Below are 17620 nucleotides of genomic sequence, written 5' to 3'. Positions count from 1 at the left end.
AGACAGCTGCAGAGCCCCTGAGCCGAAAGGAACAAACAGGGACCCGCTTCTGTCTCTCCTCCCCATTCCCTGCCACCACCCTCCTCTCCCCATCCAAGTTGACCAGCAGAGCAAGAGGTCATGGGAAGGACCGGTTGCCGTGGTGACGTGTGTGTGATAAGACTCTGGGGTTCCCTGTTGTAGTTCTGAACCTTACTCAGCCGGTGGTCCACACACAGAGCTGGTGTGACTCTTGAGAAACTCCATGGATGTGTGATGATGTATCCATAACTTGAGAGTCTGTGCCACTTATGATCTGAGCGGGGTCGGGGGGAAGGAGGGGAAGAGGATGTCTGCACAATTTGGGGTGGGGTGGGATGAGGTGAGGGGAATCCAAGTTCTCAAGCCCCTTGACCGTTACATCTCGCTGAGTACTATTCTGGAAAAACTCGATGGCGCGGGCAGGGCCCGGGGGGGGGGGGGGGGGGGGAGGGGGATCTCTGGGCCTGTGTCTTTGGATGGAATTCTCTGACATAAGAATTCTCTAGTGACGTAACTCCACCTGGCCAGCATTCCAAATTGCCCCAGATTCTCGGTCCCTGGCCTATTCCAAGCCACAGTGTAGACAGCAATGGTCACCAAACCTTTTCCTCCCACCTCCACGTTGGCATTGGCTCCTTTTACAACGCTGGGATGGGCCACAGCGTGAATTCCTCTACCCATCGGGTGATGGGAGTGTTTTGTTGGAACTTCTCAGAAATGGTGGCGGTAGAGGTTCAGGGCTGAGATTGTAACAATGGGCCTGCCACACATTTTTTTTTTTTTCTCCCTGCCTGAAACTGTGTGTCAAGAGTTGATCTCTAGAGAGGAAGCAGGCACCCCCAATGGGAAACTTCTTCCAACCGAGTGAGGACCCAATGTACGAGCGTAATCTAGACGTCGTGTTTAGTTTTTTGTGTTTTTTTCTACGTTGTGTATATAATTATATATAGAGATAGACTCGTGTAAACACCTCCTACAAACACACACACACACACACACACACCCTCTACACACACCAAGATGCGTGTGCTCGATGTATATTTCTCGTCTTTCTTGCTCTCAAGTCGGAACTTAACATTTGTGATATCCGTGTGGGAAATTCTCGAAGTACTGCAAAAACCGTGTTGAAATAAGAAATACTCAATATTGTCAAATAACTCGTGATTGTCTTGCCACCAATAAAAAAAAGAAATAATAATGCATATATGTGTTAAAACTACAGGCGAAATTAGCCCAGGGGAATGATCTCTACTACTATTACTACTACTTCACTATGTACCTATAAGCACGGGTGTGCGGCGTTTCCTCCCTCCCCCACCCCTCCACCCCTGCAGACACACCCCCAAAGTGGTGCTTGTTGACAGTCGCTTACTTACCTCGTGAGAATTTTTATAGGAGTCCGAGTGGGCCTCCTTGCTGGTGCACCGGCCCATGCATGAGTGCAAATGTGTGTGTGTGTGTGTGTGTGCGTATGGTGGATTCGTGTTTTCTTGGCACTGAATAATAGCTTTTTCTTTAAAAAAAAAAAAACAAAAAAAACCCAAACCATCCTGTAAAACAAGTAGCAACTCCAAGTTCTTTCTCATGTACACACAATCCAAGGTACCATGCATGGTATATTGTTGCTGCAGAAGCAGAGAGAGAGAGATATGTTAGGATGACATGGTGTTAGCAAGTGTGTGCACGACCATTTCTGGAGACCCCCCACCCACCCACCCTTGGCCTCTGGTCCTCCCTTCTGTCAGCTTGCTCGTTCCCTTCCTTCTTGGAGTCTACTCAGGCAGGCAGATCTCTCTCACAGAATTGTGTTTGGTTTCTCGGCTCTGGTCTTGTGTGGGAGCTGCCACCGTCCTCTTCCTGGTAGGTGGGACTTGGCCTCTGAGTTAAGGGTGGATGGTAACCTGGTTAGGTTCCCTGGAAGCTGTCCTGACTTTCCCCATGGCTCCCGTGCATTAGGTGCTGGAAATGGAGTTGCAGTTAGAAGGTTCCAGGTTAGCCGGCTGGGTGGACCAGAGGCCTGACGGCCTCTCTTCCTGCCACCCTCTGGAGACCTTCTGTAATGTCCCCAGGGCCTCCAGTTAGATCAGATCAGCTCGCTGTCTCTCAGGCAACAGACACCAGGACTGGGAGCTGGAAGTTGTGTGTGTGTGTGTGTGTGTGTGTGTGTGTGTGTGTGTGTGTGTGTGTGTGTGTGGCCCGGGGCACAATTCCCATCATCTCGTGGTGGATGGGAAAGCGACAGTGCGCTGCTGTCCTTGCTTGAATGCCAGGGGAGGAGGTCCGAGTTAGCTGATGACCGAGAGGCCACGGGAGGGGCAGCTGCCAGGCGATCTCGTGCCCAGACCCTACCTGTGTCACAGATGAGAGAGAACCAAGACCAAGACCGAGTGAAAGGGGCTGGGGGTGGGGAGGGGGAGGCGCCTGGCTAGCCGCGCGCACCCCTCCCCCTGGAGCGGGCTCTGATTTCCTTAGGACTTAAGCTTTTCTTCCCGGTGTGGCCTGGTGGTGAGAGGCGGCTCCCCCCTTCCCCACCCCAGGTGTCTGTGGGGTGTGTCTACTTCTTTCCTCCCTTTCCCTGGGCCTGTCCTGCCCTGCGATGGGCTGCCTGAGACTGCACACAGGGTGTATCCATCTTTCACGGGCTCGGAGGGTACAGTTGACCATCTTGACATTCAACTGTGTGTAAAAAAAAAAAAAAATGTGGAAAAGACTCAGCATGTTGGTCAAACAATAAACTGTCCTCGATTCTCAGCACAAAGCCTCCGGTGTAATGTTTCTCCAGGGGTGCAAGTGTATACAGGGGTCCAGGCCCTGTCTCCACCCTCCTTATATGCTCTTGGCCCTTTCTTCTTCTTCCCTCCCCCCTCCTCCTCCCCTCCCTCCCCTCCCCCCTCCTCACCTGAGCTCCGTGGGGCACTGTTCTCCAACCCACCCCACAGCAGGCACCTCAGGTCTCAAGTCATCTTTAGACTAAGCTGAGCCAGGTGTTGGTGGCTCACGCCTGTCATCCTAGCTGAACTCAGGAGGCTGAGATCTGAGGATCATGGTTCAAAGCCAGCCCGGGCAGAAAAGTCTTTGAGACTTCTCTCCAATAAACCACTCAGAAAACCGGAAGTGGCGCTGTGGCTCAAGTGGTAAGAGCGCTCGCCTTGAGCTGAAGAGCTGAGGGGCAGCATCCAGGCCCAGAGTTCAAATCCCACCACTGACAAGGTAAGACACAAAGGCGAAGATCAGGTGCGGAATCGCCCCTACCCTGAGCACATTGGATTGCCATTCTTCAAGTCCGACTGCACCAGCCACCCTTTCCCCTTTAATGATTCTGAAGGTTTGGGAACAACTCACCATGAAAGGCGGGTTAGGTGGCTGTACCTTCTCCCTGCCCTTCCTCCACCCCATCTGTCCTGGGAGTGACTTGTCACAGATTGTCAGTCTGTCTGTCATGTGCTCTGGGGCAAGATGGCATGGTCGCGCGCTCAGGTGACTTGCTCTGGGTGGGAATCTTCACACGCCCTCCCACGTGAACTCAGCAAACCATTCGTGCTAGTTAATGCTTTGGGCCAGACAGCTTGTATTTATTTACCAAGTACTCATCATTTACAAAAGTGATAAAAAGACAGATGTTGCTCGGCTCCGGTGGCTCACGCCTGTCATCCTAGCTACTCAGGAGGCTGAGATCTGAGGATCGTGGTTTGAGGCCAGCCCAGGCAGGAAAACTCCATGAGACTGATCTCCAATAAACTACTCAAAATAATAATAATAAGCAGAAGAAGAAGAGGAAGAGGAGGCAGGAAAGAAAAAAGCTGGAAGTGGCATGCTCAGGGACAGTGCCCAGTCCCTGAGTTCAAGCCCCAGGACTGGCAAAAAGAAAAAAAAAAAGACAGATATTTAAAACAATCCAGAGCACCACTCTGAATAGAAAACCTTGTTTTCAAAACACGAATGAAAGAAAAAAAAATCTGCACTTCCAAAATCTACAGAAAACGTGCGCCCCCCAAGTGCTGTGGCTGAGGACAGGTATGGGGGGGGGGCAGTTGCTGAAGCATTCCCTGAAGCCCCCACCCCCCGCCCCAGGATAGCCAGCGTCACCCCCAGAACACACCAGGACTCCGGGGTTCCCTGGATGCGGTGAGTGGCGTTGAATGGATGGGGTGGACGGGTCACTGGGCTGGTGAGGACACAGCCACCGTCGGCGGCGGCCTGCCGTCTGCACGCAGGGGACCCGGCCTGCCCCTCGCGTATCAGGGTGTGTCGCCACGGCCCAGCCCTGCTGCCCGTGAACGCCAGGGGCCACCAGAGACCAGCTGTCTTTGCCAATAGGGAGACTGATTTCGGGGGGGGGGGGGGGGGAGGTGCGGTGAGGGGGTTAAAAAAAAGCCACGCAAGTCGAGAAGCAGAGGAGGGACGGGCAATCTCTCCGGCGGTAGCCACCTGCTCTGCGCAGGCACATGACGCCGTCCCGAGACGTTGGCCCGCCACTGAGCGCGTGGCAGAGGGGCTGGAACACGCCCTGGGGTCCATGGTGATGTGCTTCTAGAACAATGAGATACTAGGCACGGTTTGTACACGTGTTTATCAACCCAGAAAACCACAGCCCTTCTTCAAAGCTGTCGTCATTCTTTATGACACACACACACACACACACACACACACACACACACACACACATACACACACACACACACACACATACACACACACACACACACACACACACACACTCCCTTCCTCTCAGGCGATCTTGGCCAGCCACTTCTCCAGGTCCCGGATGTCGGCAGAGGCCGGGTCCCCTTTGCCGACCTTGGCGCTACACTCCAGGAACTCCACTTTGAGGGGCAGCTGGGAGAATTCGAATTCTTTGCCTTTCTTTCCCAGCTGGGCAGGGGCAGAGCTGGAGCTGTCCAGGGTGCTGGGGGCGGCAGAGCGGGTCACGCGCAAGGTGTTGCTGTGGGGATCAAAGGAAGGAAGCCAGGAGGAGGCAAAAGGTTAACAGATGGCAGCAGTTAAGTCCCGCCAGTTCCTGAGTTACTTCAGCCCTCCCTGGAGACCCGGTCATAAAGCTACCCGTGATGCTCTACATCTTCGCAGCCTGACTGGGTGCATGGCAAGGGCCAGCAGAGCTCTCTCATACTCATCCGGCCCAGGGCCTCCTTCTAGCCTCCCGAACTATCTTTAGAATAGCGTTTTTAGCTGGGTGCCAGTGGCTCACGCCTGTCATCCTAGCTACGTAAAGAGGCTGAGATCTGAGGATGGAGGTTCGAAGCCAGCCTGGGCAGGAAAGGTCCATGAGACGCTTATCTCCAATAAAATTCTCTTGGAAAACCTAGAAGTGGCACTGTGGCTCACGTGGTACACCCTTGAGTACAAAGAGGCTCAGGGACAGCGTGCAGGCCCACAGTTCAAGCCCCAAGACTAGCAAAAAAAAAAAAAAACACACAACCCAAAAAACAGTTTGAGGCCAGCTTGGGCTACACAGAGAATTGGAGGCCGGTCTGAGTGACACGGTGAGACCCATCTCAAAATGAAGCACACCAGGCTCCTGATGTAACTGCTTTAGCCTTCACAAGTTTTCCGGGTTTTACTTTAGTACCTGCTAGTTAAGGATACCGCCGTCTGAGTTGTTTCTTTTGACCCTTGCTAAAAATCATGTGTCCGCAGGTCCTTGGCACAGTGGCCAGTAGTGCCAACAACCCCAAGAGAGGGTACAGCAATAGCACACGGGGTGACACGCAGGCAGTGTCAGAAGCCAGCGCCAGCAACTCTTTATTTTGTAAAGAGCCAGAAATGAAAGGCTTGGGGCTCTGTGGGCCACATCCGGCCTCATTTTTCTCCGTTTCTCCCTGGGCGTGCGTTTGCCCACATTCTTCTACCTCTAGGTGTGTGTGGGATGTGATCAGTGGCCAGAGGCTAGATGGCTCTATCAGGGGCTGGTTAAACAGTAAGCCCCAGGAAGTCACAGGAAAAAGACACTCTTAGAGCTGAATTTATAGTTTTCCCTCATCAGAGCTGTTTTTTTTTTTTTTTTAAAGGAGAAAAACATCCTTACCTAAAAGCACAAAGAAAATGAAGCCTGCTTTTATTATGCTGTTTTTTGTTGTTTTTTTTTCTGCCAGTCCTGGGGCTTGAACTCGGGGCCTAGGCACTGTCCCTAAGCTGCTTTTTGCTTAAGGTTAACATCCTACCACTTGAGCCACAGCGCCACTCTGGGCTTTTTCTGTGTTATATAGTAGTACTCAGGAATTGAACCCAGGGCTTCATGCATGCTAGGAAAGCACTCTACCCCTGAGCTACACTTCCAGTCCCTATACTGACCATTTCTTCTGCAAAAACTCCAGCCTGTTCTTATAAACTGGTACAATATGAGGGCCCACTGGATTCCTTCAAATTCAGATGTTTAGAGCTCAGTTTATATGGTTTTTGTTGTTGATGTTGTTGGTCATGAGGGCTGATCTCTGGGCCTGGATGCTGTCTCTCAGCTTTTCAGCTCAAAGCAAGAGCTCTACCACTTGAGCCACAGCGCCACTTCCAGCTTTTTCTGCTTATGTAGTGCTGAGGACCAGAGCCTCATGCATGCCAGGCAAGCACTCTACCACTGAGCCATCTTCCCAGCCCAGTTTATACATTCTTAAACACTAAAAATGGTAAATAACATTGTCAAGTAACTTGAAAAAAATTGGCTACCAACAGTGCCACAGATGGTTACATTCTTCCTATGTTTTGTTTTTACTTCCAATTCTGTCAACAGTTTCAATTTGTTTTTCTTCTACTATTCTCCCTAATCCTCAGCTTTTCTGCATTTTTTACTTAATTGCTTTTGATGGAGTGCATTTTAACGCTAATGCTTTGCTGTGTGGCCAACATAAACTTTCACTCCCTGGAGCAAAGCTGTTCTGAACTCAGTGTGTTGAAAGTAATTCCAGTTTCCAAAATTTCTCCTTCCAACTATCAAAGTGTGGGTAATAGTGGTTCAAAGGAATTGAGCTAATAGCTCCCATAAATCTTTCCTTGACATCGTAAAGTAGCCGGGCGCCAGTGGCTCAGGCCTGTCATCCTAGCTACTGGGGAGGCTGAGATCTGAGGATCGTGGTTCAAAACCAGCCCAGGCAGAAAAGTCCATTAGACTCTTATCTCCCATGACCCACCAGAAAACCGGAAGTGGCGCTGTGGCTCAAGTGGTAGAGAGCTGGCCTTGAGCTGAAGAGCTGAGGGACAGCGCCCAGACCCAGAGTTCAAGCCCTATGACCAACCAAAAAAAGAAAGTATAATTGCCCATCACCGCTTTTTGTTTCCACTAACATTTTTTTTGTGAATTTAACAGGGGTTATTTCACACTATTCTTCACCCATAACCGCTCAAGAGAACCTGGGCATAGGTACTTTGGGGTAGGCACACTGGCGCATTTATTAGGTACTTACAGTTCCTTTTCGAGCTGCTGCTGAATTAACTTCGCTGACTTGGCCATTGCAATATCTGTAAAGAAATAAAACACAGCCGTATTTATACCATAGAGGGTCTTCTCACACAAGAGGAAAACTCCTACTTAAACCAGTAAGCGTCTCCTCTCTTCCTTTTTTTCTGTCGGTTGTAGGGCTTGAACTCTGGGCCTGGGCGCTGTCCCTCAGCTCAAAAGCAAGCGCTCTACCATTTGAGCCACAGTGCCACTTCCAGTTTTCTGGTGGTTCATTGGAGAGAAGAGTCTTGCAGATTTTCCTTGCCCAGACTGGCTTTGCACCATGATCCTCAGTTCTCAGCCTCCTGGGTAGCTAGGATGACAGGCGTAAGCCACTGGCACCCGGCTTCCTTGCTTCCTCTTCTGAGAGATCGTATCACAGCATTCTTGCCTATGAGAATAAATGCTTTTACACTATGGGCTTTCCCCAAAAGAAAGCTCTAAAACATGTTGGTGTTAAGGCTGATGAACCGAAAATGGATTAAACTTAAGTTTTCTCCACGCGATACAGGCCTTTCAGTATGTATACTCGTCTAGTTGGTTTCACGAGAAGAAAGCTCGATGGGAAGAAGCCCAGAAAAGACCAGCTCATCTCTTTTGCTCTACAGCCAACAGAAAGAAAGCGCAGCTGAATGGCATTCAGACAGAGACCTTTGCAGGAGTTACCCACGCTGAAGGAGAACCATTCCTGCCAACTCCCCTTCATAAAACTGGCTGAATGGTAACGTTCGGCAAGTGATTTGGTAGAATCACTTATAACGTTACAAACAGCCGGGCGCTGGTGGCTCACGCCTGTCATCCCAGCTACTCAGGGAGGCTGAGATCTGACGTTCAAAGTTCAAACCCAGCCCGGGCAAGGAAAGTCCGTGACACTCTGATCTCTAATAGATCACCAGAAAACTGGAGGTGGCGCTGTGGCTCAAGTGGTAGAGCGCTCGCCTTGAGCTGAAGAGCTGAGGGACAGCGCCCAGACCCAGAGTTCAAGCTCCACGACCGGCAAAAAAAAAAAAAAAAAAAAAAAAGAAATTAGAAAGAATTAAAAAGCATTTAGGATTTAAATGCTTCCATGTCTATGCCGCTCCCACAATGGCCTCCAACTGCAACAGGAGCAGCGGAGTGTGGGCGGAGCTCCCACACAAGTCGGAAACCGGGAAGGCACCTTGCTTATTGCAGGCTATGAGGAAGGACGGGGCGCTCTTCAGACCCACGCTGTCCAGGAGGACTTGGTACAGAAACTCGGCCACGTCTTTTACCTCGCGCTGGAATGCCGCACTGTCCACCACAAACACAATCGCCCTGCGGGGAGAGCCGGCAGCAACAACGTCAGTACCTTAAGCAACCAAAAACAAAGCCGGGCGCCGGTGCCTCGCGCCTGTCATCCTAGCTACTCAGGAGGCTGAGATCTGAGGATCGTAGTTTAAAGCCAGCCTGGGCGGGAAAAGTCCGTGGGTCCCTTATCTCCAATGAACCACTCAGATCAATCATCCTTTAAGAAACATTGCCTGATCTCTAGTGTAGCTCAGTGACACTGGGAAATGACGCCAACCCGCTCACCCCAGGACTATACCCAGAAAGGGCTGAGTCTGAGTCTACATTCCTTCTCTCCTAGAGACTTGGCTGCTTCCAGAACTCCACTGGCACACACAGTGCAACAGTTTCACCAAATCTGTTTCCTTCCTGCTTACCTGGCTGAAGCCTTAAACCGATCTAGGAACTGAAGCCTCAAGCTCTCGTGCCCGGGAAGGTCAATCAAGGTCAGGCTGTTGCCCTGCAGATGGCAGCGATAACATCACGTTAGTGTTTCCTTCCAATTCCGTGTTCACTTTTACTGTCCGATTTGGGCGACCAGACTGGTGCCTAACTGTTCATGAATGAATGCAACGAAGGTTCGTTGTATGAACAAGGTTCGTTGTTGTTAATAAGTCCAATGGATGTGCATGGAGTACATTCTAATAAAACACCATTGCACCCAGCCACTGAGTGAAACCACAATACTCCAATCTCTACCTCCCAGGTGGAGCTGGGATTACAGGCTTGAGCTACTGTGCCTGGCTTGTGCCCATTCTTGATCTAAGCCCTAATGGGCATTTCACACTGTGGAGTGTCTCACGTATTGTACTTATCACCCACTTCTTGTGTTTTCTTTGTCTGTGGCCAACCATAACCAGAAGGAAATCTGTGTCTTACACACACACACACACACACACACACACACACACACACACACACACACACACACACACACACACACACACACACACACCAGTTCCAGTTGGATCCCTTACAACCTTTCAGATCATCTGGGCAGTTTTCTGTAAGTGGATATAAATGTCAACTAGCATTTTTTTTTTTAGGTCCGAGACTGGGACTTGAACTCGGTACCTGATGCTTTCACTCACTGGCTAGTGCTCTACTGAGTCACACCTCCAACTCTGCTTTTTTTTTTTTTTTCAAATACTCATTCTTCATGACCACATGTTGAGACACATGTCAATCAATGCTGTGCTATACACAGTACAACTGGGTAGGTTCCCACGTAAGAAGAGACTAGATCTAACATCAGTGGGTAGAAGAGGAAGAGGTAAAAGAAGGAAGTATTTCCATACTTTTCTTTTTGTCAGTCATGGGCCTTGAACTCTGGGCCTAAGCCCTGTCCCTCAGCTCTTCAGCTCAAGGCGAGCGCTCTACCACTTGAGCCACAGAGCCACTTCCGGCTTTTTTCTGCTTATGTGGTGCTGAGGAATCGAACCCACGGCCTCATGCATGCAAGGCAAGCACTCTACCACTGAGCCACCTTCCCAGCCCCTCCATACTTCTTTAAAGGACGTAATTGATGCTCACTTCAGAACTCACGGTAGGGAAGGGGTGACATTGTGCAAAAGGACATTTACTCATTACTTGTAACCCCTCTGTACATCGTCTTTATAATAACAATAAAAAATTTTAAAAATTAGAATGAAAAAAAAGAACTCACAGAAAAGCTGGAAAGAAAAGGAAACTTTAACAACAAAATACAAGCTGGTGCCCACTTCCTCAGGTCTGGATGCCATTCTGGAACTACCAGAGAACACTTACCTTGTTGTTGTTGACTTTGTACATAGCAGAGCTGTCCGTGATGGATGTCTGCGTGTCTCTGTAATGGCCTGTGAGCAGCTGTGGAAATGAGGAGAGATGAGAGTGGACCTTCTTTGAAGGTCCTTTCCCTCCCGCCACTGAGTGACATTCTGTTACCCGACCAAGTGTGAACTAACTGGATGTGGCACGCTGGCTTCCGTGTCTCCAAGTGTTCGGTCATCCTTAGCCACAGAATCCTAACACAAAACCCTTCAGTTTGGGTAAAGACTATGTATCGGCATCTGATGAGAACAGCAAAAACCCAGAAATGGCTGTACATCTTCAGTTTTATCGGTTTTTCCACAAGTTCTTCTGTCCTCAAAATAAGTCAGGAATTAATTCCCCAATGTGACGGCCTACGTATCTTTTACAAAGAGACGCCAAGAGCTCACAGTGAAAAGTTTAGGAAGTTAGTATCAAAAGCACTTACCCTGACAAACAAGAGCGTTTTCCCCCGCGTCACAGAGGCCAACCAGGAGAACAGCTCTCTGGCTGCTCTTTCTGCTCCAGACGAACTTCCAGAACACTAGAGAACACAGAACAGCAGCCCACGTTACAAATAATAGCCAACAGTACTGACAGACGCCTACCACAGCAGACCGAGAACTTTTATGCTTCCTAAGCCATCACGATGCTTACTGTGCCCGTGAGCGTGTGTTCACACTCAACGAAGACAGTGTTAAAGCAAGACAGTGATCTTGAGGGCCAATGACTTGCTCTGGCACAAAACAAGTTTGATGGACAAAACTCATCTTGGGGGATGGACCCCTATTTTGGTGGGGGCATGTGACAGAATCCATAAGGATGGGTAGCCTGAACCTCAATGACTCCAAAGCTCAACTTTGAGAAGGTCTGGGCCCCAATCACAAGACAGTGTAAGGCCAATCTTGAAACCTTGGGCCCTGTGAACGAAACAGTGTACAGCGAGCCAAGAGTGGTTTCAATGTACAGATGTTGGAACATCTCATCCTTGGGGAGAATTTGGGCCAAATCCCAACTTAACCTTTTCATCCTCAAGGCCCGTGATTGTGAAAAGCACCCCATTACCAGCTGTGTGCCTGCATCCATGTCCCTGTTGTGGTGTGCTGTGGTATGTGTGTGGGGGGGAGGGGAGTTGTGTACCATCTACCGTCTATCTTTCCTTCACTTTGCTTTACTGATAAAGGTGGCTAAGTCCTCAAGTCCTTTATTTTTTTGCGAGAACATCAAGATCTCACTCAGCCGAGTGCTGGTGGCTCACGCCTGTCATCCTAGCTACTCAGGAGGCTGAGCTTTGAGGATCACGGTTCAACACTAACAAGGGGCAGAATATCTGTGAGACTTATCTCCAATGAACCATCAAAAAACTGGAAGTGGCGCTGTGGCTCAAGTGGTAGAGCGCCAGCCTCGAGCTGAAGAGCTGAGGGGCAGCGCCCGGGCCCTGAGTTCAAGCCCCACGACCGACACAGACACACACACACACACACACACACACACACACACACACACACACACACACACACACACGAACTCAATCATCCCCTAAGACTCCTCAATTAAGTACCCAAGGGCAGGGCTAAGAGCACTGAGGATAGCACCTGTTTCACCCCAGCACCTGGAGGCCACTCTGGAGGTCTCCAAGGAGCAGAGGAGGGGAAGGGGGGGGGTCTCCTGGGGCTCCCCTTTAGACAAAAGGGTGGGTGGGTGGATGGGTGGAGGAGGGGGTGTCAGTCTCCCCGGTTCTGTTTTTGTGTTGGTGCCAGGCCTGGGGCTTGAACTCAGGGCCTGGGTGCTGTCCCTGCTTAGGTGGTGCTGAGGAATCGAACCCAGGGCCTGAGCCACCTGCCCAGCCCCCAGTCTCCCCATTCTGGACGCCCCACCCCCACCCCCTCAGCATCCACATCCGGGTCCTGGGAGCGGAAGCACGGCCCTCAGCCCGGGTCCTGCGCCCCCCCCACCTCTCCACCTCCCCCCGCACCCCCCCCACCTCCCCCCCCACCTCCCCACCTCCCCCCTCCCCCCCTCCACTTCCCCACCCCCCCCACCTCCCCCCTCCACCTCCCCACCCCCTCCACCCCCCCACCCCCCCACCTCCCCCCTCCACCTCCCCACCCCCCTCCACCCCCCCACCCCCCCACCTCCCCCCTCCACCTCCCCAACCCCCAGCCCCCCACCTCCCCCCTCCACCTCCCCACTCCCCCCACCCCCCCCACCTCCCCCCTCCACCTCCCCAACCCCCAGCCCCCCCACCTCCCCCCTCCACCTCCCCACCCCCCACCTCCCCCCTCCACCTCCCCACCCCCCCACCTCCCCCCTCCACCTCCCCACCCCCTCCACCACCCCACCCCCCCACCCCCTCCACCACCCCACCCCCCCCACCCCCCCCCTCCCACCCCCACCCCCCCCCACCCCCCCCCACCTCCCCACCTCCCCCCCCCACCTTCCCCCCCCCACCTCCCTCCCCCCCCACCCTCCCCACCCCCCCACCTCCCTCCCCCCCCACCCCCCCACCTCCCCCACTTTACCCAGCGTCAACAGCACGGCCAGGAGCGCCGCCGCCGCCGACAGCAGCGTGGGGTCCTGCCGCTGCAGCTCCCGCCGCCAGGAATCCAGATAGGGCTGGAAGGTGCCGCCGCCCTCTCCCACCCGCCGGGACTCCACCGAAGCCATGGATGGAGGGAGGGATGGAGGGATGGGAACGCCGAGTGGTCTTCACAGTCGTAAAAGCGACGTGGCGCGACGGGGGGTGGTGGAAAGTAGCTGCGCGACGCCGCCGCGGGGGAGCGGAGCCTCATGGGAGTGGTAGTTTCTCCCGGCTCCTCCCTTGAAGTGCCTGATGGGAGTTGTAGTTCCCCCCAACTACATTTCCGCCGTCTCCTCCTTTGACGTGCCTGATGGGAGTTGTAGACCCACCCACTACACTTCCGCCGGCTGCTCCTTTGAAGTGCCTGATGGGAGTTGTAACCCCACCACCACCCCGAACTACACTTCCGCCGGCTCCTCCCTTGAAGTGCCTGATGGGAGTTGTAGTTCTCGAAAGCACAGCGGGCCGCCGCGGAACCCGGAAGACGCAGCTGAGGTGCCGCCGCCGGGTCCGCCAGAGAGCGCTCCGGCCTTTCATTATTTCTTAAAATTCTGTCGAGTATCGAACCGTATTGACATTGTATCTTTGTTAAAAACAACAAAACAGTCTGTGTCTACTAGTCTGACAGCTCCAGTAGAGAGTAAGTAAACAATGAGTATCACTTTGGCCAGCTCCTAAGCCTGGTCATTATACATAAAATACTATATACATCATATTCCTATGTGTAATGTAGCATGCATAATATAATGTTCTATAATCTGCATTATAGATATAGTGTTATATAATGTATATAATATAATATGTAATGTTATATATAATATAATATGTATTGTATATAATTATATATGTAATTATATATGATTATATACATTATAAAATATATAATTATTATATATAATTATTATATTATATATAATTATATAGTATATAATTATATATAATATAATATATAGTAGCTATATATTATATATATAGCTACTATATATTATATTATTTATATAATATAATATATAATTACTATGTGTTTTATTATATTATATTATATAATTATTTATATAATATAACATATTACATTATATATTAATTATATTATATTATCATATATAATTATATATTATATAAAATTATATAATATATGATATATAATAGTGTTTTATATATATATATTTTTTTTTTTTTTTTTGTCGGTCATGGGGCTTGAACTCTGGGCCTGGGCGCTGTCCCTGAGCTCTTCAGCTCAAGGCGAGTGTTCTACCACTTGAGCCACAGCGCCACTTCCGGTTTTCTGGTGGTTTACTGGAGATAGGAATCTCACGGTCTCTCCTGCCCGGGCTGGCTTTGAACCGTGATCCTCAGACCTCAGCCTCCTGAGTAGCTAGGATTACAGGCGTGAGCCACCAGCGCCCGGCTTAATGTTATATATTATATATATAATTATATAATATTATATATAATTATATATATTATATATTATATTATACATATATCATATATTATACATATATAATAGATAATAGATAATATAACATATATACTATATGTTATATATAATAAAATATATATAATATAATAATTATATAATGTATAACATAATATATAATTATATAATATATGGGTGGGTATGTGCACATATATGTATATGTAGCATAATAATATGTTATACAATATGTAATATAATAATATATAACACATATAAATGGGGTTGGGGAGAGGGTGGGGGAGAAGTTGTGGAGGGAAGGGATAGTAGAAAAAATATATTAAAAATAACATATAAATACATGTGAGTTATATATAAATACATAAATATATAATATGCTATATGATTATATATACTATATGTCATATAGTATACTATGTTAATATATAATGTATAACATAGTATATAATATATAATATGCCAAATAATGTGACATGTATTGTATTATATATATATATGTATTTGTCATTAAGTAGATATAAATGTAAATAGGTAGAAATTGCTTAGCAGTTCAGAGAACTAGATTAGAAAGACAAACAATTGGGCTCCAGCTCTGCTTTACCCTCTGATAGAAACCACAAAATAACTCTCTTTTATTTATTTTTTGGGGGGGGTTCGGTTGTGGGGCCTGAACTCTGGGCCTGGGCTCTGTCCCTCAGCTCTTCAGCTCAAGGGTAGCGCTCTACCACTTGAGCCACAGCGCCGCTTCTGGCTTTTTTTTTTTCTGCTTAAGTGGTGCTGAGGAATCAAACCCAGGGCCTCATGCATGCAAGGCAAGCGCTCTGCCACTGAGCCACCTTCCCAGCCCTACAAAATAACTTTTTTAAAAGGATGCATTTATTCACATTTTTTTTTCATTTTATTTTCTTTTAAAGATACTATCTTAGCCGGGCGCTGGTGGCTCATGCCTGTAATCCTAGCTACTCAGGAGGCTGAGATCTGAGGATCGCGGTTCAAAGCCAGCCCCGGCAGGAGAGACCGTGAGACTCCTATCTCCAATAAACCACCAGAAAACCGGAAGTGATGCTGTAGCTCAAGTGGTAGAGCGCTCGCCTTGAGCTGAAGAGCTGAGGGACAGCGCCCAGGCCCAGAGTTCAGGCCCCACGACCGACCAAAAAAAAAAAAAAAGATACTATCTTCCCACTGTGTTTTCCTGTCAGGATCTCCAAAGGGCCATCAAGAACAGCTCTCTGCCTGCTCTTGTCTGCTCCAGCTAACTTCCAGAACTCTGTGGACTAGAAATGAAGGAAGAGGAAGAGGAGGAGGAGGAGGAGGGAGAAGAGAGAAGAAAGAAGAAGAAAGTACAAGGTTGGTTGTGGTGGTCTACTGCTGTGTGGTCAGTAACAGGTGTCTGTATGGTGCTTTTCACTTCATGGGATGTTGTGTAGAAGAAGGGATGAAATGAGTAACACGAACAGCTCTTGAGATCTTCTCTGGGATCTCTGCTTGGTCTGTCTGTGAGGTGAGGCTTGGAGAGGAATTCAAGCTTCCCACAAACATTGTAAGGAGCCCAGAACCCAAGCCCTGAAGGGCGAGCTTAGCCTCTGTGGATGTGTCCTGTGGAAAAATAAGAGTATCAGCAAATGACACGTACTGGATCATTTGTTGTCTCTCCGTTGTCCAGGACTGCTTTTGCAAACCCACATGACTGTGAAAGGGAGAGACCTGGAAAAATCCATGCACCTAAGGGCCTAGGGCTACCGAGAACTTCAACTTATTACTCTTGCTGGAGGAAAGTGGACCTTGCTCAGCCAGGTAGGAACCTAGGTGGCCAATACCTCCAATTTTGCAAGAGAATCTAGAAAGATACTTGGGTTTTGTTGTTGTTGTTGTTGTTGTTGCTAAATGAGACGTTTTTCCACTTCTAAATATCCAGTAGGTTAATTGAAAATATTCAGAGATTGTGGTGGAATTAAAAGACCTCTTGGGGTGAGGCATGGCCAGGATAGAAGTTCCATTCTCCTTCTTTCTTGCTTAAGCAGGTGTTGCTGCTTTAACCCACGTAATGAGTGGGAAGGAATGTGGGATATAAAAGGCTTGTGAGCCAGGCGTGGTGGCTCACGCCCATCATCCTAGCTACTCAGGAGGCTGAGATCTGAGGATCACAGTTCAAAGCCAGCCCAGGCAGGAAACTCCGTGAGACTCTTCTCTCCAATAAACCACTCAGAAAACCAAAGTGGTGCTGTGGCTCAAGTGGTAGAGCGCTCGCCTTGAGCTGAAGAGCTGAGGGACAGCGCCCAGGCCCAGAGTTCAAGCCCCACAACGGACAAAAAAAAAAAAAAAAATGGTTTGTGAAATCATAAATGATTTTATGTGATGTGATGGGGTAGATGTGTGGTGATAATTTTGTATGGTGTGTAATGATATTAGAAATACTCAAATGATCCTGGTAGAAAAAAAAAAAAAGTTCCCTACCACCGAAAGGTGGTAAGTGCAAGTTAATATAATGATATCAGAGGTCAATGTCATCAGAAGACTCAAAGTTTATTACAGTTCCGTATTGCTACACAGGGCCACATGAAACCTTAATACAAGAATGACGGGAGGGGTGATATTGATCAAGATGCGTTGTACTGGGGCTGGGAAGGTGGCTTAGTGGTAGAGCGCATGCCTTTCATGCATGAGGCCCTGGGTTCAATTCCTCAGCACCACATAAGTAGAAAAAGCCAGAAATGGCGCTGTGGCTCAAGTGGTAGAGCGCTCGCCTTGAGCTGAAGAGCTGAAGGACAGCGCCCAGGCCCAGAGTTCAAGCCCCATGACTGACAAAAACAAAAACAAAAACAAGATGCATCATACTCAAAAATTAACGTGTTTAGTCGAAACCTCTTTGCACAACTACTTGTAGATAATAATTATTATTATAAACCCTGCATACATGCAGGGAGCCAAAAGAGAAAAGAACCGCGACTCTCCATCATGGGTTGGGGGTGGAAACATTTTTGATTGAACGAGAATTGAGACCAAAAAAACCCGTGAAAGTTTATGTTTGGAAGATGGG

General features: G+C 49.0%; 1 protein-coding gene and 1 long non-coding RNA gene across 2 annotated transcripts; one reads left to right on the top strand and one right to left on the bottom strand.

Moving 5' to 3' along the window:
- Window positions 1-4572: 4572 nt before the first annotated feature.
- Srprb (SRP receptor subunit beta) lies at window positions 4573-13323 on the bottom strand. Its single transcript, XM_042665927.1, is given in 8 exon segments — window positions 4573-4963; window positions 7434-7488; window positions 8628-8764; window positions 9154-9236; window positions 10544-10621; window positions 11013-11036; window positions 11038-11108; window positions 13087-13323. Coding segments are annotated over 8 exon segments (807 nt in total). The 5' UTR covers window positions 13232-13323; the 3' UTR covers window positions 4573-4749.
- Window positions 13324-13630: 307 nt separating this feature from the next.
- Window positions 13631-16519, top strand: LOC122095614. The gene is made up of 3 exons (XR_006145181.1): window positions 13631-13785; window positions 15783-15930; window positions 16247-16519. It is a non-coding gene; the product is annotated as an uncharacterized LOC122095614 (long non-coding RNA).
- Window positions 16520-17620: the final 1101 nt, after the last annotated feature.

The sequence above is a fragment of the Dipodomys spectabilis genome, unplaced genomic scaffold (assembly GCF_019054845.1).
Source record: "Dipodomys spectabilis isolate Male_0828 unplaced genomic scaffold, ASM1905484v1 ptg000360l, whole genome shotgun sequence".
NCBI lineage: Eukaryota > Metazoa > Chordata > Mammalia > Rodentia > Heteromyidae > Dipodomys > Dipodomys spectabilis.
This window is presented reverse-complemented; position numbering and strand designations above follow the sequence as displayed.